This window comes from Phoenix dactylifera, chromosome 2, assembly GCF_051530095.1.
Source record: "Phoenix dactylifera cultivar Ajwa chromosome 2, Ajwa_hap1_PhDact_Kaust_v1.1, whole genome shotgun sequence".
Lineage (NCBI taxonomy): Eukaryota > Viridiplantae > Streptophyta > Magnoliopsida > Arecales > Arecaceae > Phoenix > Phoenix dactylifera.
In genome coordinates, this window is record NC_143191.1 from 54,211,497 (window position 1) to 54,238,426 (window position 26,930).

The window sequence follows — 26,930 nt, forward strand, 5'->3', positions numbered from 1 at the left end:
GTTAAAATTTGTTATTAGTGCTGCCACAACTTTTGTGCTGGGTGTTTTAGGTGTCATTTCTAGGTAACTGCTTTTGTAGCTCTTTAGCATTTTACCAGCTGATGACACTAATGATGGGGGAAAAGCAGTAAAAACCTGTTTTCTACTGATAGTTGATAAAGTTTGGTATTTTAGCAGCAAAATGATAATGGCAGATGAAAGCTATACGAGCATACATCAGTCGAGTGTGGAATCTTCCAAGGCTGCTCAATGCCCCCTCAAAGGCTTGCTTCTACTCATCATTCTCAATTATGTTTGGAAAGGCTGTATGTGGGTCATGCACTTGTGGTGTTTTTCTTAAAAAAGAAAAATGACAGGACATAGTATGCTAGTTCAGCATTACCTCATAGGAGACAAGTGTTGGTCTACTTAATGGCGATTGTGAAAAAGATTGTGTGCTCAAAAAAAAAAAGAAGAAAAAATCCACAGAAACTGGTGGCGTAGTGCACTAATTAAACCAGACAGATTTAAGGCATCAAGCATCTTGTTGTAAAATCTTGCACCAATATGGATAATTTTGGCTGAGACAAACAGCTCATTTTCTAGATGTAGATTAAACTGCAATTTACTTCTTAATTTTTGTGAGATAGCTTGCCCTCGATGATAAACTGCCCTAATTTTTGGTTGTTTGGTTTATTACAGAACAGCGTTGCGACATTTTAATTTTCGTAAATTTTTTTTAGAAAGACTGTCCTGCAGTCTTTTTATGAACAACTTGAGGGATCAGCTTTTTATGAACAACTTGTTCTGCAAGTGGCTTAAAGTGTGTAACAAGTTTTCAAGAGGGTTCTAGCACTTCCTTTTGCTCCCACATTGTCCCAGATTATCACCCTAACTGGAAGATTCTCCATATTATTTTATTACCAACCAGAGATATCGTCTTTATTGGGAACATGTCAGCTTTGTTACAGGGCAGCCGGACCCCCATCCCAAATACTTGGCTAAAAAACAGCTAGGAAGAAGATTTCACTGCTCATTCCTCATCAATACTATTGGAAGTTAGAGAAGAAGGCCACAACAGCAGCCATGAGCACCATGAAGTTTTGCCGCGAGTGGTAAGCACATATATGCCAATTGCAGACAGTATATAACGTTACTTATAAATTCTGAGGCTTCAAATTTTCCACCCTGATCGGATAGCAACAACATACTCTACCCAAAGGAAGACTGGGAGCAGAAGATCCTTCTCTATGCCTGCCGCAACTGTGACCACCAGGTCTCCCATTTTCCCCTGCCCTTTTTAGCCAATTTTTTCTTCTTATTTTATATGTAGTGCAGGGTGGCCCTGCCGCCTTGATCAATAATTGAATATCAAAGTATTTGGCTTTAATATTGAACTTGGATGCTGCTTATCTTTCTCATCAATCGTACTCTGTATATTTTATAGTACCGTAGAACTTTAAAAGCTATTTGTTATTTGATAACTATATTTTTAAAATGTCGTAGAACTTTAATGTATTTGGCAAACAAATAGAGAAAGTACTTTTGGTACGACAAAATGATCATAAAACACATTGCATAGTATTATACAACAAAGTATGATAAAATATCATATGTATTAATACTTAAATATATTATATAGTATAACATTGCTGTAATATAATATAACATTATTCTAATATAGTTAATATAATATTGTATACTATAGCATAATAATATAACATAATTTGATATTATATAATATAACATATCAATATATTATGATATAATGTAATATAATATTATATTTATAGTATAATACAATATTTTAATATAAAATATTATCATTATTATCATTATATATTAATATTTTATTAATATAATATTATTAGGAACTAATTTCTGGAAAAAAATATAGAGGCACATAATCATACGAAGTTAGTTAGGTGTGCTATCTGCAATCACCAACAAGCTATTTTCTTCCATGCTATTTCTTCTTCCTGTTTCATTTTAATTCTTATCGAGTTGATGTGTGGTTGTGCCAAATTAATTATCCCAAGGGATGTATGCTAAATATAATAAGTTGCGGCTTCCCCAGATGATGGGTTTAAGACAAAATAGAAATCAGAAAAAGTTTAAAGGTCAAAATTGATATATGTTTTCAGAAAGAGCATAAGAGGGTTTCGTACATGTTACTGAAGAAGGACAAAAGAAATGCTGTTAATGTGCTTCCGAAGAAAATCTCGGCAAGCTACTCTTCTAGAGTATTTGTCACACCTGAAGGGTGTGAGTGATTTTGCTTCCCCTAGGACAGGCCAAACTCTGCTGCATCATTAAAGATGATGGTAAATCTCTGCGGGAAACTTTTTCACTATTAGCTTAACAATGATACTATTAGCTGAGTTAAAAATAGCAGAATGAACTGTCATCCGATTCTTAAATACCCATAGGACAACATACTAATATAATCCCTGGTGCAATGATAAACCACATATCTCCAGCTACCCCAGACTATTAGGGGCCATCTTCTTATTAATAGGTGGTCTGTGGTTGGACATCTCGTATGGAATCAAAACTTCTACAGATAATCTTGTTGTAACTTGTAGTCCATTAATTTTGTGAAGTTGATGCTAGAACATGGAATCAAGTATACAATGGTGTAGCTTGATAATTCATGATGAATTTGCTTTAGTTGTTTCTGTGTGGGATGATTTTAGTGCAAGTTTAGCTGATATTGTATCTGTTCTGAAAAATTTGCAGGCTATCACGAGGGGGAGGAGGGCATGACACTGTTTTTCGTCTGCTGCAACCCAAGTTGTGGCCATAGATGGAGAGATTGATGCAATGACTCAAAACTATATCTTTTTGGCCACATGAACAACAGTTGTAATTTAATTAACACCAAGTATAGGAAGAAGAATAAAGATACAGTGTTTTGGTACTACTGAAACTGAATCTCCACATAAAATCAGTTGACTTCTTGTAACTTTTACTTTTGACTTTTCTCTGCTGTTGCTGAAACACAATATGTCTGATGATACAATGCATGACGGTTTTTCAGGTCAACCTCGTTTCCCTTCACCTTAGCTGTTGAACTAATAGGTTCGTTTGGTTCTAAAGCAAAGAGGAAATCTTTAACAAGAACTAGTAATGCTTGCGTGGCAAGCAGGATTCAGAAATCTGGACTGCTTTCCTTGATTCATTAGTCTGGACAAGAATCAAGCCTCTTTAGAAACTAAAACAGATCTTCGGGTCGGTCTCTAAGAGAGAGAGAAGTCACCTTCTCAAGTCACGACACTTTCAAAGTACCAACTTTTAGAACGTAACTGCTGATCACCAACTTTGAGAATAATTGCAAGACCACATGTGGAATAATGGTTCCCATCTTCGAGAGCTCACCAAATATAAAGATACCTTTTTTTTATGATAAAATTTAATGTAAATAGAAATATAATATAGATATAGCTTTGCAGCAACATGCGACCCTTGTAGTCTTATTCAGAATTATGGCAATGCATGGCAGGTAGAACTTTTTCAAAAAATACATTTGTACAATGCAGCTCTATGTATGAAAGACATTCAAGTGATATAATTTGTAACAAAGTGCTGCTTTAACTTAATAAAAGAAGCTCGGGACCAAAAAAGTGGACATAAACAAAGACGAGCCATGAATCCCCATCAATTGTAAGTTCGCATTCATTTACATCTTGTGTCACTTCAGCGATTTTACACCAACAAACTACTTCCATCAAAAGGATGGCCCAAAATATTTCATCTCTAAACAATGAGTTGTAACAAGAAGTGCAAATGTGCAAGTTTCAACAGCAACTGAAGCAAAATTTGATAATTTTATCACATTATCAAAGACAAACAAATCATAACTCCAATGAATATCTATTCCCCTGCTCGATGCACAACGCTGGAACAATGAACCTTGCTGTCCAAACCACATTCCTGATAAAAACCTTGTTCATGAATATTTCTTAATGTTGGAACAATTAACCTTGCTACTAAAACCACATTTCTTGATAAAAGACTTGCTCATGAATATTTCTTCCTGCAAAACAATGTTTCCGTCACAAGTTCAAACATGATAGAAGCCGATGTCATGAATCTTGTAACATCGATCCACATATCTCACTTGCCCACAAAGGTAGAGGGGCCTGAAACCAGACAGGCGGATCAGTCACAGGGTGTCAAAATGATAGGCTTTCAGCATGAAGTGCATGAGCATCGCATGATATCCCCTTCCATTCAAGAACCCCACCATACTTCACATCACCTTTGATTGGAATTCTAAGATACTGGCAGTGCAGGCGTATCTGATATGTTCGCCTGCTCTAAAGGTATGTCTTAACAAAATCTCATCAACCTTCATGTCATCATTTCTGCTCCTTTCAATTCCGTTCTCTTGGACTATGATTGATTCTGCTTCATGAGCTTCAGGCTCAGTAGGCTCCCTGAACTTCCCCTGCCCATTTATGGACAACACTTCGAAAGATGTGACCATATGCTTCACCAACGACCCACCAGGAAGTGTGCGCCCAACATCCGATGCGGACTACACTCTCCATGCACCGAATTTGATCTCCCATGGCCTCAACTTATTGTGATCTTCTTCCAACTTGGTGCATATCCAATGCAGAGAGCCAGATACGTTTTCTTGACCTTGTGATCGGTGAATGCCTTCACCAACTTCCCTGCAACTTTGTGAGATTTGGTTATGACCATCAGCCCACTGGTGTCGCGATCTAGCCGGTTGGCTAGATGAAGTTCGGATTGTACAGATACAGAGCCTGCAAATTGCGTGATTGGGAATCAAGAGTCCACAACCATATATAAAAGTGAGATGAAAGAGATGATAAGCATTAGATCAGCTGGGTTAGTCTAATTACTGAATTAGGTTCAGGTTCTTTCTAGTTAAACATAACCTTAACTTACCAAGACCATCAGGGACAAGTAAAGACGCCTCTATGTATAGGAAACCTGGGGTATACACATTTTCAAAACACCAGCATGGAGGTTCAGAGGAAATATAAGATAGAATTATTAATTTGCAATTATGTAACGAGCAAAAGAATATCCCGTAGGAACTTAAATAAAATTTTACGAGTTTCCAGAACAAATATTTGCATGAATGAGATCCCAACTATAGACGCGTGCGTCCAGAAAATATAAGTCAACACATGTCCTAGGTTGCAATATCTGAAAAAGTTTCAAGACTACTACATATTTACATTAAGAATTTGCATGCATCTTTCAATTAATAGCAGTATGAAGCATGCTAAGAAACACAGCAACTGCCTGTCACAAAAAGAAAGCGTCCCCCTCTTTTATGTCTTAAAATTAACTACTCTGTGAACAAGTATGTTATGCATTATTCTACTCCTGCAAGGATGAGTCCCTGAATATTGATTTCTTGCTCTTCCATGTCATATACTACATGGCATGCATCAGAACCGAACTTTCATTCCCGTGTTCGCGTAACATTCTCTCAATGTAGGCAAAGTAGTTACAAGTACTAAGCAGTAAACAATTATCATTGGTGGGAGCTCTGCCGGGCAATGACGGCGGTGGCAAGGTTCGGCTCCTTTGAGCTGACTGCTGGCGAGATAGTGCTCGAGGACGAGCGGCTGGTGGTCGCCAACATGCCCTCCGGTGTTTACTGCGAGGCCGTCCTCTCCTCATTCCCGTCTCTCAGCGGCGCCAACCGGTGGGACCAGCGAAGACTCCCTTCCGGCGGGAACTCTAGGCGGCAGGTACCCGACCCCCTTCAGAGAGTTTCCATGCTTGCACAAATGATTTTTTTTTTTTTTTTAAACTTACCTATACTCCTGGGAGAAGGGAAGGAGAATGTCTGGTCTCCAGTTGCAATCCCTTGCTCGAGCGGAGCTCACTTTGTGCGGATCTTTGCTCCAGGAACTACAAGTTTGATTCTCTTTGCTCCTTCGAACGCTTCTTCCATGGATTCTTTGATCCATTTCCTGTTCCTCCGATCCGTCTTGATGTCGTGCCTTCTTTAACTCTAAGAATTGATTATTCTTCATATTGATTATTCTTCTCGTGCTAATAAGGGTCGTTGCACTCCTTGATCAACGTGTTGTTGGCTAGGTTTTTTGTTTTCTTAATTTGTTTCTTGCCGAATTCTTTTTGTTCTTCTTTCTGGGAGGGGAAAGTTATTACTATAATATATCTGCTTTCCGTTCCTTTTCCAGTAATTCCTGTGGATTAGGCATTTTTATCGAAAGTGGGTTTAGTTTTTGATCATAATGCCAACATGATGTTTGGAGCTTCTGGTTTTGTTGGAATATTTCTCACATTGTTTTGTACTTCTTTAATCATATTTCTTCATAATTGTAGGGTTTTAGGTTTTGTTTCTCTTGTTTATTGCTGAAACCTTATTTATTGTTCTTATTTTTAGATGAGAGGTTATTTGCACTTATTAAAAATGACGTCAAGAAATCCTAAGCTTTCTTCTTTGGATTTTTAGGGTTTCGAAGTTTCTTGAGGTTTCTGACCGGTGATCTTAGCTACTAATGGAGGGCTCGGAGGAGGCTAAGGCATCGTAGAAGGACTGCGTTAAGGTTGTCGTCCATATCTGGCCTTTGATCACCACAGAGCTCCTCATGGGGTGCACTGATTGTGTCACCGTTGTTTTTAGGGAACCTCAAGTTTTTTCTCTCTTACCCTCTTTTCTATGTTTCAACACCTGAATAAATTTGGTCCTTAGTTGTATCGTCGATTTTGTTTTCTTTTCAATCCTTCAGAGAGTTTCCATGCTTGCACAAATGATTGTTCCATCCAACTAAGGATTGGAAAAAAAAAATCGACGATCCAACTAAGGACCAAATTTATTCAGGTGTTGAAACATAGAAAAGAGGGGACGAGGGAAAAAAACCTGAGGTTTCCCGGGGACAACGGTGACACATTCAGTGCACCCCATGAGGAGCTCCGTGGTGATCAAAGGCCGGATATGGACGGCAACTTTGATGCAGTCCTTCTGCGATGCCTTAGCCTCCTTCGAGCCCTCCATCAGTAGCTAAAATCACCGGTCAAGAAACCTCAAGAAGCTTCGAAACCCTAAAAATCCAATGAAGAAAGCTTAGGGTTTCTTAACGTCATTTTTAATAAGTGCAAATAACCTCTCATCTAAAAATAAGAACAATAAATAAGGTTTTAGCAATAAATAAGAGAAACAAAACCTAAAATCCTAAAATTATGAAGAAATATGATTAAAGAAGTACAAAACAATGGGAGAAACTTTCCAACAAAACCAGAAAGCTCCAAACATCCTGTTAGCATTATGATCAAAAACTAAACCCACTTTCGATAAAAATGCCTATTCATAGTAATAACTTTCCCCTCCCAGAAAGAATAACAAAAAGAATTCAGCAAGAAACAAATTAAGGAAAAAAAAAACCAATCCAACAGCACATTGATCAAGGAATGCAGCGGAGCACATTGATTAAGGAATGCAGCGGAGCATATTAGCACGAGAAGAATAATCGATATGAAGAAAATCAATTCTTGGAGTTAAAAAAGGCACGGCATCAAGACAGACCGGAGGAACAGGAAACGGATCAAAGAATCCATGGAAGAAGCGTTCAAAGGATCCTGTAGTTCCTGGAGCAAAGATCCTTACGAAGTGAGCTCCGCTCGAGCAGGGGATCGCAACTGGAGACCAGACATTCTCCTTCCCTTCTCCAAGGAGTATAGGTAAGTTAAAAAAAAAAAACAATCATTTGTGTAAGCATGGAAACTCTCTGAAGGGGGTCGGATACATGCCGGAAGGGAGTCTTCGCCGGTCCCACCGGTTGGTGCCGAGAGACGGGAACGAGGAGAGGACGGCCTCGCAGTAGACGCCGGAGGGCTTGTTGGCGACCGCCTGCCACTCGACACTCGTCCTTGAACACTATCTCGCCAGCGGTCAGCTCAAAGGAGCCGGACCTCGCCGCCGCCGTCATCGCCGGGCAGAGCTCCACCTCCTTCGATTCCGCCAGGTTCGGCGGCGATAGCGGGGTCGGGTACCCGACGCCCAGAGTTCTCGCTGGGCGGGAGTCTTCGCCGGTCCCACCGGTGGGCGCCGCTGCCATGCTCGGAGATTGGGCGGCGGAGACAGCAAAGGACCGGGGGGGTATTATATAACAAGATCTGGGGGAGTTGAGGTCCCTCATCTATTTTAGAGAAAGTTTTAAAATAACACTTATATAACAAAAACAAAAAAAATTATAGGAACACCCTACCCCTCTAGCGACGATATGTTCTAGAGACACCTCTAATTTGAAAAATTCCAAATAGATTCTTTAAATTTCCAAACTGTTTCAGACTTCTGACTCCTTGATTAGTAGACATAGCCTGCAGTTACATGTATCTAAAATGCCTTCATCCTCTTCAAAGTGCGAATGAATAAAGGAGTTCGGAGTGCTTTGAGACTTGTGTGGTGGATTATCTATGACTATAGGCGATATGCTAAGAATGCTTTAAAATCTATGTAGGCCAATGGACCATATCCTAAGAATGCTTTAAGATCTACATAGACGGATGAATAAAAAGGCTCAATATTTTTTGAGACCTATGCGGTGGTGATCCTTAATTATAGGCCATATATTAAGAGTGCTTTGAGATATGTGCAGGTATATGAATGAAGGTGTTCGAAGTGCTTTGAGATCTATGTGATGGATGATTCTTAACTACGGGCCATATACCAAGGATGGTTTGAGATTTATGTAGGTGGATGAATAAAGAGGTTTGGTATGCTTTGAGATTCGCACTATTGGTGATTCTTAACTATAAATCATATACTAAGGATGCTCTAAGGCCTTTGCTAGAACTTCACCTCACAAACAACTGATATGAAGGGTAGTTTGGTCACTGTATAATTTTATACAATTATGTGATGGTCACGTGTTACCATTCCATTAATGAAGATAAATGATAGGACATATTTGGAATAATTTAAAATTTTGGAGGATTTGTTTGGAACTTTTTTTATGTCGAGGAGCATCTTTGGACTATACCCTAAGTTGAGGCGGTGTCCTTATAATTGTTTTCAAAAAATAATTATATTTAACAATCATATTATACATATGAATTTAAGAGTATCTATAATTTTATTTTAAAAAGAATTAATCAATATTTTCTAACAATAAAAAGTTATTTTTATTCTCAAAAGAGTGATGTTATTATGTTTTTTTTATCATTACTTTGTCATTCCAGTTTCAAATAAACTCATTCTAGTATATCCGGATAAATAATAACCACTATAACTATTATATTAGCAATAACAATTTCAAAATTAGACCACCACAATGCGATTATGGTAGAATTTTGGTCTAGAATGGAAAGCTTAGCATACGTCAGAGCCATTGTTCAATGTTTTCACTCATGACGGTCGAGAGAGGAGTAGGGTATATATTCTATCATGATGATCACAATGATAAAGAAGGAAATGAGGTAAATCTGTTAATCATAGCAAGAGAATTCAGGTCGATTAGCTCAAATTAGCCGATAGCTTATGATATTCCGGACCTACATCTATTAGAAATCAATCCGAGATATCGACTTAGACTAGTCGAAGATGCAGTCTTCGATTAGCCTTGATCCCCTAATCCAATAAACTAGCTAGGTCAGATTGCATGGATATTGGTTTAGATATCGACCCGATGAATTGGCAGGTCTGTATTTGATCCCAAACCTAGCCATGTGCTCCACTGTATAATTCAAATTCCATAGTGGAGTTTTCATGTGGGTTTTGTGCATCAGCATTGCATGTAACCCAGCTAGTTAAGTCTATAGAGTTGGCAGCCCATGGGCTGCATAATCAATTATATGCACCTCAATATTTAGCCTGGATGATGGATTTTTCAATTAGTAATAGCCTCGAGTTTGAGCCTAAGAATGAAAGTTATCAACTGGTAGCTGAAAATACCCATTGGATTGCAATCTAATGACTATATATTCCAAATATTTAGGGAATAAATAATCTCTCTAAACAAAACTAGAAAAACGTATATTGCCGATCATGGACTACATCAATCCCTCAGAACAAAATTCAGCAACCTTTGCCCATAGTCTAGTTCTAACTTCATCGATATGAATTCTCTCTCTCTCTCTCTCAAAAAAAAAAAAAAAAAAAAAAGAAGAAAAAACTAAAAGACTTCATCAATATAAAAGTTATTACATTTTTGCGACCAAATCTGCTTCTTCATCATCAAGCAACACCCATCCACTGATATCTCCAAGGTCAGTTTCGTATTTTTCCTCCTCCTCAGCATCAAGCCAAGAGAGAGCGTCAATCTTTTCGCAGACGTCTTCGTCATCTCGGCCTTTCTCTTTAGCTCCAAACTGATGAAGGAACTTGCTCTCCCTTTTTTCTTCTTCTTGTTCTTTGCATGAATCTTCGTTCTTGGGCTCAATCCCATGGAGGACCCGGTCGACATGCGCCTCAAATCCCCTGGAAAACAGCGTCGGATTGCGCTGCGTAATGCCATCTTGCATGGTCTTTGCCGCGTCCCAGCTCGAGCGCAGTAGGCCGGTCTCGAGGGTCTTGCCATCAGGCCCGATGGCCAAAGACATAAAGAACTGCAAAAAAAAAAAATAGATAAGAAAAGAAAAGGCGAGGGAGAGAGAGGAACAATGAGCAAGAGAAAAATTAGCTACTTACCGAGTCCAAACTATCGTCAATAGATTCACAGGTTGGTGGCTCCATGGGGCTTCTTTGTTGATGGAAAGAGGAGGAGGAGGAGGAGGAGTTCATGATCGAAGTGAGGCGTGAGAGAGTGTTGGGTTGGGTATTTATAAGCCCCGGAGGCTGTTTACACTCCTTATCCTTTAAGGACAAGGTTTGCCATGAGTTCCCTCGAAACGAAAAAGCTTCAGGCGCCCGGCGTCCCGATTCTACGAGGAAGTGGCCCTGGGGCGCCCCTCACTCGATCGACGACCATGTGGCATCGCGCTATTCGGTAGATTTGGCGAGCTACAAGTGCGGTGCTTCAAATTACACCTAATCCTATTTGGTCTCTGCTTGTAGTTTATTTTTGATAGAATAGTAATCTTGACCTACGAGTCAGAAGTGTTTCCAGTCTGGTCAATGTCAGAAGTGTTTCCAGTCTGGTCATTGGACATACGAGTGCAAGAATGAACGGGTCTACATGCCACGGCCCTCGAGGACGCAGCAGCTCGAGAACCCAAAGTTGAAGATGAAGCTCTAGTCTCCTATGAATTAGACAACCCTGATATTGAGAAGGAGTTGCAGGATGAAAGTGGCCAGAAGAAGGAGAAGGGTGAGAGGAGCAGGACAGAGCAAGAGGAAACACCGATCAGGAAGTGATTCAGAGCCGGACAGCAGTGAGGCTTCTGTTTTTGAGACAGATAGTGAGTCTTCAGTGACCGAGTCCGACTATTCTTCTGCCGAGAGTAGTTCGAGCTACAGTTCACCAGATTCAGAGGAACGCAGGAGGAGGAGGAGGAGGAGGAAGCAGAAGAAGAGAAGGCACCGTAGATACAGCTCATCATAATATGTTCTCTTAACAAGATGGACGCTTTCAAATGTGAGGGATTTTAAAGCTAATTTTTCTCTACCTGCTTATTTTTGGTTCGTCTTTATTGGGAGCATGCAAATACTTCGCTAAAGAACAGCTAGGAAGAAGATTTCACTGTTGGAAGCTAGAGGGGAAGGCCACAACATCCGCCATGAGCACCATATATGGAGTTTTGCATGTATGCCAATTGCAGACAGTATATAACGTTACTTATAAATTTTCCATGAAAACTGTTTTGCAAGTCGTACTACTTCCTTTGCAAATGTATCAGTGCATATTAAATCTTATATTCATGCCCTTTATTAGATTAATTATATGACTGAAAGGTGATGGTCGATATCCTTGTGTAGATATGCTTTAAGTCGTTGAAGACCTGGATGATCTGTTAATAATATAGGGCCATAGGCTAAAATAATATCGCTTAATTGGGAGAATGGAAACATCGACCAGAAATAGAAGGTTGAATGTGCAGTATACCGTAAGTATGGGTACCGCAGGCATGATGGCTTAGCTACATGACCATTAAGTTAGATGGTCATACTGCAATTACAAACTTTTCCTTCTTGTTGCTTTTTTAAAATGAAATGACTCTGATATCCTCCAGTACTTATTTTTAGGCATAGAGTATTAATGCTGGAAAGAAACTTTGTTTATTCTCAATCCAAATTCCAATAGGCCGAAAGGTCGGCCAAAGATTTAGGCTCTATTTGGAGGAGCTGTTGGCGGTAGAGCTTTTGGAAGTAAATCTTTTGGAAGTAGAGCTTTTATAAAAAAAATATTTGATGTTTGGTAACTACATTTCTAAAGTGTTGTACCACTTTAACATGATGTATTTGGTAAACAAACTAACAAAGTACTTTTGGTATGACAAAATGACCATAAAGGACATTGCATAGTATTATACAACAGAGCATAATAAAATATCACATGCAATGATATATAAATATATGATATAGTATAATATTATTATAATATAATATAATATTATTCTAATATAGTTAATATAATATTGTATGTTATGCCATAATAATATAACATAACTTAATATTATATAACACAGCATATCAATGAATTATGATATCGATATAATATAGTAGAATACATTATTTATAGTATAATACAATATTTTGATATAAAATATTATCATTATTATCATTATATATTAATATTTTATTAGTATAGTATTTTTAGGAACTAATTTTTGGAAAAAAAATCTAGAGGTACACAATCGTACTTGCAAAAGTAAGATTTTTCGATTCTTTACTTTCTAATGCTTTTCTTGTTCAAAAAGAGAATAAAAAAATGGAGAAAGAAATAATACCTTGAACACGTGGCAAGAGAGAAAGCTAAGGCCAATTAGGGTTTCTTGTTTGTTGGGGATCCTGCAAATTTCTTTTATCATGCATTATGATATAAAAGGATACTTTCTGTAATTATATAATTTTATCATGGGTCTTTTGGTCTAAAAAGACATATTTTATAAATTTAAACAGCTTTTTGACGTGTGTTAAAAGTACTTTCCGAAGAAGCTCTATTTTGGAGCTTATCCCAAGTAGACGTTTCAGCTTTCTGGCAAAACTAAAATAACTTTTTGATTTTTTTTACCAAACACCATTATTCCATCCAAATGTACTTTTGAAGGATAAAAAAGTACTTTCTGGCTCACCAAAAGCTCTACCAAACAAGGCCTTAGTCCACAAGACTTGGATAGAGTTTACTTGCTTGAGGAGGTGATTGGAAATGTCCCTTAATTAATGGCCTTCTGGTTAAGGCAGCTAGCCTTAATGGGTTTCTTGCGATAAGGGAATAAAATTGTTAAGCCCAGTTTGTTTAATAAAAAGCTTATGACAATGTGGATTGAAATTTCTTCTCGATTCCTTGATAAAATGGGCTATAAACTTATGGGTTGAGTTAGTCCTGGTTGTATTTGGAACTTGCATAACTTCTAGTTTTCTTATATACGGCAGAGTTGCATGATGTCGTCTGTGGACTCAAATTCCAAGCCTGTTTATGACTCTCTCTCTCTCTCCCTCCCTCCCTCCCTCCAAAAATGCAGTGATAACACGCCACCATTAGGGTTTGAACCCTTGACCTCTCACAAGAGCAAGACCTTAGAGAGGAAGCCAGCCATTTGATTCTAGTCCAGCTGGCACATAAATACAAGCCTGACTCAAAACTTTCAAAAAGTGAGCCTCGGCTGAGTAGGATTTAGGACTCATGATTCTCTTCAATCTATGCTGTATTTCATATCCTCATCTGAATGAATAGTATTTCAGGAACCATTGATGCATGATTTATTCCTTCAGAAGTTCAGCTAGGCTTAAACCTTGCCAAGACTTCAGTGATTTTGCTTCCCCTAGGAGAGGCCAAAATCTGCTGCATCATTAAAGAAGATGGCAAAGCTCCGCGGGAAACTTTTCACTATTAGCTTAACAATGATACTATTAGCTGAGTTAAAAATAGCAGAATGAACTGTCATCAGATTCTTAGATACCCATAGGACAACATACTAATATAATGCCTAGTGCAATGATGAACCACATATCTCCGGCTACCCCAGACTATTAGGGGCCATACTCTTATTAATAGGTGGTCTGTGGTTGGACATCTCATATGGAATCAAAACTTCTACAGATGATCTTGTAACTTGTAGTCCATTAATTTTGTGAAGTTGATGCTAGAACATCGAATCAAGTACACAGAGTACAATGGTACGTCTTGATGATTCATGATGATTTTTCTTTAGTTGTTTCAGTGTGGGATGATTTTAGCGCAAGTTTAGCTGATATTGTATCTGTTCTGAAAAATTTGCAGGCTACCACGAGGGGGGAGGAGGGCATGACACTGTATTTCGTCTGCTGCAACCCAAGTTGTGGCCATAGATGGAGAGATTGATGAAATGACTCAAACTGGTCTTTTGACACACATGATCTACGGTACTAGCTTAATTGACACCAAGCAAACCAAGAAGAATAAAGATACATCAAGGTGTTTTGGAACTACTGAAACTGAATCTCGACATAAAATCAGTTGACTTACTGTAACTTTGTTTTATTTTTTACTCTGGACTTTTCTCTGCTGTTGCTGAAACACATTATGTCAGATTATACAATGCATGACGGTTTTTCAGGTCAACCTTGGCTGTTGAACTAATAGGTTGTTTTGGTTCTGAAGCAAAGAGGAAACCTTTAGCAAGAACTAGTAATGCTTGCGTGCCAAGCAGGATTCAGAAATCTGGACTGCTTTCCTTGATTGATTAATCTGGACAAGAAACAAGCCTCTTTAGAAACTAAAATAGATCTTCGGGTCGATTCTTTCTCTAAGAGGAAGAGAGGACACCTTCTTGAGTCATGGCATTTTCAAAGTACCAACTTTAGAATGCATATGCTAATCACTAACTTTGAGAATAATTGCAGGACCACACATGGAATAATGGTTCCCATCTTCGAGAGCTCACCAAATATAAAAATACCATATTTTTTTTTTGATGATAAAATTTAATGTAAATATAAATATAGTATAGATATACCTTTGCAGCAACATGCGATCCTTATAGTCTTATTCAGAATTATGGCAATGCATGGCAGGTAGAACTTTTTCAAAAATTACATTTATACTATGCAGCTCAATATGTATGAAAGACATTCACCTGATATAATTTGCAACAAAGTGCTGCTTTAACTTAATAAAAGAAGCTTGGGACAAAAAAAGCGGACATAAACGAAGATGAGCCATGAATCCCCATCAATTGTAAGTCCGCATTCATTTACATCTTGTGTAACATTAGCGACTTTACACCAACAAACTACTTCCGTTAAAAGGATGGCCTAAACAATGAGTTGTAACAAGTAGTGCAAATGTGCAAGTTTCAACAGCAACTGAAGCAAAAATTTTTCCTGAGGGTACGCTCTTACCAAACTCACGTCAGCCTTCATGTCATCATTAATTTCTGCTCCTTTCAATTCCCTTCTCTTGGACCATGATTGATTCTGCTTCATGAGCTTCAGGCTCAGTAGGCTCCCTGAACTTCCCCTGCCCATTTATGGACAACACTTCGAAAGATGTGACCATATGCTTCACCATCGACCCACCAGGAAGTGTGAGCCCAACATCCGATGCGGAGTACACTCTCCATGCACCGAATTTTGATCTCCCAGGAAGTGTGCCAGTCTTCTCCAGATAATCTTCTTTCCTTATCCTTTATCGGCTTTTTAAAGAAAATTTTGCATAAACATGTTGGTTTTAGAAGAAAGATTCTGTGAGACACGGGGCTGAAGTCGGCAGCCCTCGCCGACTTCAGCCCCGATTCATTTGGGGAAGGAGCCGGAACAGAGGATCGCGTGGGCGATCCTCTCCGGCTCCTCCGGAGGGGCAAACAAGGCAAGGGCGCCGCGAGATTCCCGCGGCGCCCCTCCTAGTCCATCCACGGCCGATTCACGGCCGTGAATCGGCCGTGGATCTCGCTTGACCGCCGCGATTTTCGCGGCGGAGAACCGTTACGATGGGGCTATAAAGCCCCATCTACTCCTTCCCCTAGGGCATCCCGAGCTCCTCCTCCTCCTCCTCCTCCTCTTCTTCCTTCCCTCCTCCTCTTCTCCGACCGGTGTACCCTCCCGACCGAGCGCCGCCCGGATCCCCCTCGCGGCCACCCCCTGTTCTGAGACCCATCTCCTTGGGTTCAAGCGTCGCCGCCGCCGCCTGACACCGGACCGAGCCTCCCTCGGCCGAGATCCCTCCGCCGCCTCTGCCACCGCCGGTAAGCCCTCTTCCTCCATCTGTTTTGGCCCCATCAACCGAGAGCATTCTCGGTTGATCTCGACCCCAGCCACCGCAACGACCGCCGGCCGCCACTGCGGCCGGCTGGCCGTCGACTGAGGGGTGGCCTCCGGCCACCCCGCCGCCGCTGCCGCCTCCCCTTCCTCTTCCGCTCTCCCTCTCGGTCTTCCCCTGCCGTGGGGGGGATTGGGAGAGGAAGACTACCCTACGGGCCGAACAGGGCCAAACATGGGCCCTGTTCACAGTGGGCCCGATCTGGGCTCGATTCACTGTGGGCCCAACATGGGCCCGAAAAAAAAAAAAAAATCCGAACCCGAAACCCGGATCAAACCCGAGAACCCGAACCCGAACCTGAACTGGAATCCGAATCCGAACCCGAACCTAAACCCAAACCTGAACCTGAACCTGAACTGAAATCCGAACTCGAACCCGAAACCCGGGACCCGAAACCCAAACCCATTAGACCAGTAAACAGATTATTTGCAGTTAAGCCCTTGGCAGTATGCTATTTCAGAAATAGGATCTTCAGTAATTTGTATTTGATCCCTATAGGAATGACTTATTACATAAAGGTCCCCAACAATAGTTATTTAGTCCTCTTACTCAAGTTTTATTATAGAACATTACCCTGTAATTAAAATTAGTCCCTGCAATAAATTTTATTGCATAAATGAACCAATTAGAAGCCAACCATGGGGGCCCTATTTAGCCGAGTCCGATATGGGCCCTATCAGGCCATGCCCATTATGGGCCAACTTTGGGCTCTGTTGGACCATGTCCAATAGTATTATTTTTGAATTTTGTTTAGTCTGAAATTAACAAAAAATGAATTAAACTTTAACAGGTGAACCTGATCCGTCTACCTGAAGTAGGAATCAAGCGAGAAGAGGTAAGTAACTTAATGCTTCAAAGTGCATTTCTCCAAATTATTTGGTAAAGTAATTTATTACTGGATTAAATTTTGAAATATGTTTTGTGTTTAGTAAAATGGGTCTGGCATATTAAATTTTATTTGAAAATTATATTATATGCTCTGAATTCCATGAAACATGTCTGTACAGTTTATGAAATCTATTTTTATATTTATGTATTCTCAGCATGGCTATGATCTGTTCTGTTCTGTTCTGGCCCCGCCAATGGGGATTATACGTTGGACCTGTCGACTTGTAATCTGTGAGGAACCGGTTTCGACACCGCGCCACCGGTGATTAGAATAGTGGTTTCTGGACACCGGCTGCCATCGGTGGGTAAAAATAGTGGATTTGGCACTTTGTGCAACCCATGCCACTGGGTTACGTGGCCGTAGCCTATCATGTTGAGATTCTGATATCAGAGTTTTTGAAAAATGATAATAAGTTTTGAAAATAGTATAACGATGTTATTTATGACATATTTCAGTTATTATCCTGTATTATGATTTGATATGCTCTGACCCCACTTTGGGGGTATTTTGTTGCTTACTGGGCTAGTGTAGCTCATTATTTTATTTTTTCTATTTTTCAGATCCAGAGGCTTGATCGCACGGGATTGGGGAGTGCATTAGATTTTCCGACGATTCCTTCAGTTATTAGTCCTTTAGTTAGTTTAGTTTGGACATTTGAATTATATCAGCAAATGCTATTTTAAAACTCTGTAAGACCGTTTTTGAACAATTTAAATAATTATGCCAGTTTTGAATATTTGTATCTGCTTTGATATGATCCGATGCCTTGCACGCCTGTGCGGCCCGCCGTGCGGGTGTGCGGCGTCTGCCGCGCCTCGGGCTCGGGGCGTGACAGATTTGGTGGTATCAGAGCTCAGGTTTAATATCACTAGGGATTGTAACTGAAACAATTATATTGGGCCTAAGTTTTAGGATTCGTAGGATCCGTCAGAAAGGTTGAGAGATGGGTAGGAACCAGATAAGGGGATAACGTTCATTTATTTTATTAACTATTTCGTATTATTCTGTTTGGATGATTTTATAACATCTATATATTTTTACTGAATCAGAATGCCGCCTCGTCGTGTCCGTAGCCTGAATCGGATGGTCAGGGGCTCTTGGGGAAGAGCCCCTACCAACCAAGCTGGCGAGGCATCGCATAGCTCAGGACCCCAGGGTCAATCAACTCCAGAAACTGCCGCCGGAAATCAAACCCGGGTGCTCGAACTGATTGAGGAGGTCGTTGGGTTAGTACGCCAACAGAGGCAACAACCTCAGCAACCAATCCAGCAAGTCGTTGATCCTCCGGAGCAAAGAAGGAGTATAGCTGAATTCAAGAGAATGGCTCCTTCAGTTTTTAAAGGCACCACTAGTCCTCAAGAGGCCGAAGCCTGGATAGAGGAAATGGAGAAAGTCTTCAGAGCAATGGAGTGCACCGATGAAGAGAAGGTTAGATTTGCCACCTATATGCTTCAGGACCGAGCTCATCATTGGTGGATGTCTGTGGAGCGCACATTGGCACCCGAGCAGGAGGCACTTACTTGGCAGAGGTTTCGCACAGCCTTCTACTCCAAGTATTTCCCTTCAAGTCGCCTTAGGGAGCTAGAGAGAGAATTTCTAAATCTGTCTCAAGGAACTATGACCGTGGATGAGTATGAGGCAGAGTTTGACAGGTTAGCTCGGTTTGCTCCCACCCTCGTCATAGATGCAGAGTCCCGGATGAGGAGATTTGAAGAAGGATTGAAGCCTCAATTACGTCGGGGTTTGGCCGTAGTGCACTCAACTAACTATGATGATCTGGTAGATAGAGCCAAGAATATGGAAATTGTCTGGAAGGAAACACAAGATTCAAAAGATAGAATACAAAAGAAGAGGAGCAAAGATGATGATACTCATAGTGGACAAAATTCTAGTAGGATAGCAAAATCTCGTAATAGGTCTGGGCAATCAGAAAAGCAAGGATCTTATGGAGAGACTATTCAACAAGACGAGTCTAAATGTGAAGCATGTGGTGGTGCCCATAAGACAGAACTCTGTAGACGATTATCTGGCGCATGTTTCAGATGTGGCCAACAGGGTCATAAGATAGCAGAGTGCCCTCGCAACCGGCAAGTATCACAATCAGATCAGAGGCCTCAAGCTACAAGAACCCAGCAAGTGCAAGGTTCTCCTGCTCCGGTTCAGTTTGCTCAGCCTTCTTCTCCTAAGCAACAGATAGGACGGAGACCGCATACACATGGTCGTATTTATGCACTGACTCAGTAGGATGCTCAGGCATCCAATACTGTGGTTTCAGGTACATTGCTAGTTGCTTCTGTTTATGCTCATACACTATTTGATTCTGGTGCTATGCATTCCTTCGTGTCATCTACATTTGTGCGAAAACATGACCTACCTTGCGTGCCGTTAGAGTATGATTTACATGTTAACACCCCTGCCAAAAGTGGGATGATTGGTAATCAGGTCTGCAAGACTTGTCCGGTTCAGATAGTAGGTAGAGACTTGCCTGCTGATTTGATAGTTATAGATATGTATGACTTTGACATAATTCTTGGTATGGACTGGTTAGCGTCACACTTTGCTACCATTAACTGCCATGAAAAGTGGATAAAATTTCAGATCCCTGGATACATTAAATTTAGCTTCGTAGGTAGTGTTGCCTATACTTTCCCTTGAGTTCTCTGCTATGCACGTTAGGCAGCCTGTACGTGTGGTTGATAGAAAGGAATATGTGTTGAGGAGGTGCATAATTTCTTATGTTAAGATCCAGTGGAACAATCACTCAGAAAGTGAGGCTATATGGGAACTGGAGGACGAGATGAAGGAGAAATATCCGAACCTTTTTGCAAGCTAAGGTATGTTAAATTCCGAGGACGAAATTTTTTTTTAGGGGGGAAGAATGTGAGACACGGTGCTGAAGTCGGCAGCCCTCGCCGACTTCAGCCCCGATTCATTTGGGGAAGGAGCCGGAACAGAGGATCGCGTGGGCGATCCTCTCCGGCTCCTCCGAAGGGGCAAACAAGGCAAGGGCGCCGCGAGATTCCCGTGGCGCCCCTCCTAGTCCATCCACGGCCGATTCACGGCCGTGAATCGGCCGTGGATCTCGCTTGACCGCCGCGATTTTCGCGGCGGAGAACCGTTACGATGGGGCTATAAAGCCCCATCTACTCCTTCCCCTAGGGCATCCCGAGCTCCTCCTCCTCCTCCTCCTCCTCTTCTTCCTTCCCTCCTCCTCTTCTCCGACCGGTGTACCCTCCCGACCGAGCGCCGCCCGGATCCCCCTCGCGGCCACCCCCTGTTCTGAGACCCATCTCCTTGGGTTCAAGCGTCGCCGCCTGACACCGGACCGAGCCTCCCTCGGCCGAGATCCCTCCGCCGCCTCTGCCACCGCCGGTAAGCCCTCTTCCTCCATCTGTTTTGGCCCCATCAACCGAGAGCATTCTCGGTTGATCTCGACCCCAGCCACCGCAACGACCGCCGGCCGCCACTGCGGCCGGCTGGCCGTCGACTGAGGGGTGGCCTCCGGCCACCCCGCCGCCGCTGCCGCCGCCCCTTCCTCTTCCGCTCTCCCTCTCGGTCTTCCCCTGCCGTGGGGGGGATTGGGAGAGGAAGACTACCCTACGGGCCGAACAGGGCCAAACATGGGCCCTGTTCACAGTGGGCCCGATCTGGGCTCGATTCACTGTGGGCCCAACATGGGCCCCAAAAAAAAAAAAAAAAAAAATCCGAACCCGAAACCCGGATCAAACCCGAGAACCCGAACCCGAACCTGAACTGGAATCCGAATCCGAACCCGAACCTAAACCCGAACCTGAACCTGAACCTGAACTGAAATCCGAACTCGAACCCGAAACCCGGGACCCGAAACCCAAACCCATTAGACCAGTAAACAGATTATTTGCAGTTAAGCCCTTGGCAGTATGCTATTTCAGAAATAGGATCTTCAGTAATTTGTATTTGATCCCTATAGGAATGACTTATTACATAAAGGTCCCCAACAATAGTTATTTAGTCCTCTCACTCAAGTTTTATTATAGAACATTACCCTGTAATTAAAATTAGTCCCTGCAATAAATTTTATTGCATAAATGAACCAATTAGAAGCCAACCATGGGGGCCCTATTTAGCCGAGTCCGATATGGGCCCTATCAGGCCATGCCCATTATGGGCCAATTTTGGGCTCTGTTGGACCATGTCCAATAGTATTATTTTTGAATTTTGTTTAGTCTGAAATTAACAAAAAATGAATTAAACTTTAACAGGTGAACCTGATCCGTCTACCTGAAGTAGGAATCAAGCGAGAAGAGGTAAGTAACTTAATGCTTCAAAGTGCATTTCTCCAAATTATTTGGTAAAGTAATTTATTACTGGATTAAATTTTGAAATATGTTTTGTGTTTAGTAAAATGGGTCTGGCATATTAAATTTTATTTGAAAATTATATTATATGCTCTGAATTCCGTGAAACATGTCTGTATAGTTTATAAAATCTATTTTTATATTTATGTATTCTCAGCATGGCTATGATCTGTTCTGTTCTGTTCTGGCCCCGCCAATGGGGATTATACGTTGGACCTGTCGACTTGTAATCTGTGAGGAACCGGTTTCGACACCGCGCCACCGGTGATTAGAATAGTGGTTTCTGGACACCGGCTGCCATCGGTGGGTAAAAATAGTGGATTTGGCACTTTGTGCAACCCATGCCACTGGGTTACGTGGCCGTAGCCTATCATGTTGAGATTCTGATATCAGAGTTTTTGAAAAATGATAATAAGTTTTGAAAATAGTATAACGATGTTATTTATGACATATTTCAGTTATTATCCTGTATTATGATTTGATATGCTCTGACCCCACTTTGGGGTATTTTGTTGCTTACTGGGCTAGTGTAGCTCATTATTTTATTTTTTCTATTTTTCAGATCCAGAGGCTTGATCGCACGGGATTGGGGAGTGCGTTAGATTTTCCGACGATTCCTTCAGTTATTAGTCCTTTAGTTAGTTTAGTTTGGACATTTGAATTATATCAGCAAATGCTATTTTAAAACTCTGTAAGACCGTTTTTGAACAATTTAAATAATTATGCCAGTTTTGAATATTTGTATCTGCTTTGATATGATCCGATGCCTTGCACGCCTGTGCGGCCCGCCGTGCGGGTGTGCGGCGTCTGCCGCGCCTCGGGCTCGGGGCGTGACAGATTCCTTTAAAAAAAGTCAGATCTTTTAGTCGTTTTTATTTTGTGAAATCAAAATATTGGGGTTCCTTCCTAATTTTTCCACCAAAACTTCCATTGCTGTAACCCTACCCTATTTCTTGATCACTCCTCCTGATCTATTCATGATTTTTGTAACATGGAACATCTGCTCAATCTTGTGTGATCTTGAGGATGATTTATGTATTGTTTGGAATTTATCCTAAATTTCTCATCATTTTTATCATTGTTTGGGGAATGTCCTGGAGCATCTGATATATTATTTGTATTTTTATGGATATTTTGTGAAGTTTGTTACTTACCTTGATTTATGTTGAAGTGGGCTTATATATCGAGATGTTACCAGTAAGATACCTCTCTTTGTGATTTTGGGTCAATCCGAATAAAGGGTCCTAATCCAGAACCGTCGAGCGGCGTGGCAGCCTCCCCATGGCTCCTGCCAAATACTGTTAGATTTGATCGCCTCGATTTTTATTGAATCATCTGTGCCCTACTCTGAGCATGATTCGATGAATTTTACTTTGATCGGACCAACCGGGGTGTCAGGCACTCCTGCTTGGTCAACACTATAAGGGTGTTGGAATTTAGAATTTTTATTTTAATAAAATTCTAATAAAAAATATAATTTTAGAATATTATGCTTTGAGAAGGATTTTCGAAATTAATTGGATCTATTAGTAGGATCGCATTTGCAAGTTAAGTGATGATCTGCCTTTTTTTAGATTCTTTATTTATATAATATTATTTTTACATCGAATAAATTATAAATAGCTTAATATGTGATTTATGAATTTTATGAGACAGTGATTGGAACGAAAAATAGATATGTAAATTAGAGTAATATTTTTGATACTCCTGTTATATTTATTATTTTTGCATCGTATATGCATATTTTGATTGGATTATGATACATCTATTATCTTATAAAAAAAACTTTGATGTGCATCAGATTTGGATCTCTCAGCCTGACTATGTTTTGAACACTGCCAATTCGAGGTTATGCATTGACACTCTAATTCTGGCCCACTCTGCAGGATATAGCTACGAAATTTTGGCCCACTCCATAGGTATAAGTATAGTATTCTGTCCCACTCAGTAGGATATAAGTGTAGTATTCTGGCCCACTCCACAAAGTATGAGTGCGGAATTTTGGTCCACTCCGTAGGATATAAATGTGATATTTTGGTCCACTCCGTAGGATATAAATGAGTACGGTTATGTTTTTGGCCTAGCCACAGGATATAAGTATGGCATTGTTAAAAGCTGTTTAGTTGAATATGATTTGTTTCGAATTAGATTTATGATTATATATATGAATATTTGAAAGACATAGATATTTAATGGATTAATTTGTATTTTGAAACGAAATTGATCATGTCTTTATACTGATTTATTATAATTTATATTTAAATTTTATGTTATTATATGAATTGTCTAGTTAAGATATTCATTACTTACTGGGCTGTCTAGTTTATTATACGATTTCTTACTGTTTTTATAGATCGGAAGAATTAGCTCGATCCGGAGTTTTCCAATTTGGGAGAGCGACTAGAAAAACTATGGCACAAGTTATCTTAGATTAAAGTTTATTTAAATTGATGTATTATCTTAGACTAATGTTACAATTTTGAGACATTAAAAGATGATTTAGTTAATAAAATAAAGATCACATATTTTTAGTTTAAATTATTCTACTGCATATTGATGATATTATGTTGAGATGCTTTACGGAGAGCTCTCTATAAGTATGCAATGGTTGTCGCGACCCCCGGCTTGCGATCTCGGATCGGGGGCATGACACGAATATAGTCATATGCTCCATTGTATAATTCAAATTCTATAGTGGAGTTTTTATGTGGGTTTTGTACTGCATCAAGTTTCCAGCCATATGCATGGTATATAATAACGCAGTAGGTTAAGTCTACTGAGTTGGCCAACCATAGGCTGCATAATTAATTATATGCACCTCAATATTTATGCTCGATGATGGATTTTCCGATTAGTATTAGCATCGATTTTGAGCCTAAGTATGAAATTTATCATTTGCTAGCAGAAAATATCCATTGGATTGCAATCAAATAAATATTCCAAATATTTAGAGAATAAACAAATCTCTCTAAACAAAACTAGAAGAACGTAGACTGCCCATCATGGACTACATCAATCCCGCTGAACAAAATTCAACAATGTCTGCCGAAACTCTAGTTCTAACTTCATCAACATCAATTCTCTCTCTCCCTTCAAAAAAAAAAAAAAAAACTAGAAGACTTCATCAATATCGAAGTTCTTTCATTTTTGCGACCAAATCTTCTTCTTCATCATCAATCAAAACCAGTTCTTTCATTTTTGCGACCAAATCTTCTTCATCATCATCAATCAACACCAGTTTTTTCATTTTTGCAACCGAATCTTCTTCTTCATCATCAATCAACACCCATCCACTGATATCTCCAAGGTCAATTTTGTATGTTTCTCGGCCTTTCTCTATAGCTCCAAACCGATGGAGGAACTTGCTCTCCCTTTTTTCTTCTTCTTGTTCATTGCATGAATCTTCGTTCTTGGTCTCAATCCCATGGAGGACCCGGTCGACATGCGCCTCAAATCCCCTGGAAAACAGCTTTGGATTACGCTGCGTAATGCCATCTTGCATGGTCTTTGCCGCGTCCCGGCTCGAGCGCAGTAGGCCGGTCTCGAGGGTCTTGCCATCAGGCCCGATGGCCAAAGACATGAAGAACTGCAATAAACAAAAAAGATAAAAAAGAAAAGGCGAGAGAGAGAGACTGAGAGGGGAACAATGAGCAAGAGAGAGTTACTCACCGATTCCAAACTATCCTCAATAGAATCACAGGTTGGTGGCTCCATGGGGCTCTGCATGATGCCATCCTGCATGGTCTTTGCCGCGTCCCGGCTCGAGCGCAGTAGGCCGGTCTCGAGGGTCTTGCCATCAGGCCCGATGGCCAAAGACATGAAGAACTGCAATAAAAAAAAAATAGATAAGAAAAGAATAGGCCCGCGAGGGAGAGGAACAATGAGCAAGAGAAAAAGGTACCGATTCCAAACTATCCTCAATAGAATCACAGGTTGGTGGCTCCATGGGGCTTCTTTGTTGATGGAAAGAGGAGGAGGAGTTCATGATCGAAGTGAGGCGTGAGAGAGTGTTGGGTTGGGTTTTTATAAGCCCCAGAGGCTGTTTACACTCCTTATCCTTTAAGGACAAGGTTTGCCATGAGTTCCCTCGAAACGAAAAAGATTCTGGCGGCCGGAGTCCCGATCCTACGAGGAAGTGGCCCCGGACCCCTCACTCGATCGACGACTATGTGGCATCTCGCTATTTGGTAGATTTGGCGAGCTACAAGTGCGGTGCTTCAAATTACACCTAATCCTATTTGGTCTCTGCTTGTAGTTTATTTCCCTCCTAAGGCAGTAGATTCGGGATCTAAAACAGATTTTCTATGCCATTAGAAAGCATCTTGTTATGAGTAGTAATCTTGACCTACGAGTCAGAAGTGTTTCCAGTCTGGTCATTGGACGTACGAGTGCAAGAATGAAGTTAGAAGGGAAGGCTACAACAGCAGCCATGAGCACCATGAAGTTTTGCCGCGAGTGGTAAGCACATGTATGCCAATTGCAGACAGTATATAACGTTACTTATAAATTCTGAGGCTTCAAATTTTCCACCCTGATCGGATAGCAACAACATACTCTACCCAAAGGAAGACTGGGAGCAGAAGATCCTTCTTTATGCCTGCCGCAACTGTGACCACCAGGTCTCCCATTTTCCCCTGCCCTTTTTAGCCAATTTTTTCTTCTTATTTTATATGTAGGGCAGGGTGGTCCTGCCGCCTTGATCAATAATTGAATATCAAAGTATTTGGCTTTAATATTGAACTTGGATGCTGCTTATCTTTCTCATCAATCGAACTCTGTATATTTCATAGTACCGTAGAACTTTAAAAGTTATTTGTTATTTGATAACTATATTTTTAAAGTGTCGTAGAACTTTAATATGTTTGGCAAACAAATAGAGAAAGTACTTTTGGTACGACAAAATGATCATAAAAGACATTGCATAGTATTATACAACAAAGTATAATAAAATATCATATGTATTAATACATAAAATATATTATATAGTATAACATTGTTGTAATATAATATAACATTATTTTAATATAGTTAATATAATATTGTATACTATAGCATAATAATATAACATAATTTGATATTATATAACATAACATATCAATATATTATGATATAATGTAATATAATATTATATTTATAGTATAATACAATATTTTGATATAAAATATTATCACTATTATCATTATATATTAATATTTTATTAATATATTATTATTAGGAACTAATTTTTGGAAAAAATATAGAGGCACACAATCATACTTACAAAAGTGAGATTTTATGATTCTTTTCTTTCCAATGCTTTTCTTGTTCAAAATGATGGATCAATAAATGGAGAAAAAAAATAATACCTTGGTCACATGGCATGGAAGAAGCCAAGGC

The 26,930-nt window shown here is 40.2% G+C and overlaps 1 protein-coding gene and 1 pseudogene across 2 annotated transcripts; one reads left to right on the plus strand and one right to left on the minus strand.

The window, feature by feature from the left end:
* The first annotated feature begins 916 nt into the window (after positions 1–916).
* Positions 917–14,510, plus strand: LOC148714928 (DNA-directed RNA polymerases II, IV and V subunit 9A-like). Its single transcript, XM_089928464.1, has 5 exons — positions 917–1,094; positions 1,180–1,255; positions 5,511–5,717; positions 6,380–6,386; positions 14,170–14,510. Exons 1-5 carry the CDS (start codon positions 1,066–1,068, stop codon positions 14,391–14,393), a joined length of 543 nt encoding a protein of 180 aa, XP_089784590.1. The 5' UTR covers positions 917–1,065; the 3' UTR covers positions 14,394–14,510.
* On the minus strand, positions 3,918–5,105 carry LOC113460925 (RNA pseudouridine synthase 1-like; annotated as a pseudogene). Its single transcript, XR_016399596.1, has 2 exons — positions 4,900–5,105; positions 3,918–4,754 (listed from the first exon to the last, which is right to left on the minus strand). The product of XR_016399596.1 is annotated as an RNA pseudouridine synthase 1-like (transcript).
* Positions 14,511–26,930: the final 12,420 nt, after the last annotated feature.

What these genes read in the sequence shown, in the direction of transcription:
- LOC148714928 (XM_089928464.1), top strand. Translation starts at nt 1,066, where the DNA reads ATGAGCACCATGAAGTTTTGCCGCGAGTG. An exon ending in ATGAAGTTTTGCCGCGAGTG is followed by an intron (nt 1,095 to 1,179) that starts GTAAGCACATAT and finishes CTGATCGGATAG; the next exon opens with CAACAACATACTCTACCCAA. An exon ending in GCCGCAACTGTGACCACCAG is followed by an intron (nt 1,256 to 5,510) that starts GTCTCCCATTTT and finishes CATTGGTGGGAG; the next exon opens with CTCTGCCGGGCAATGACGGC.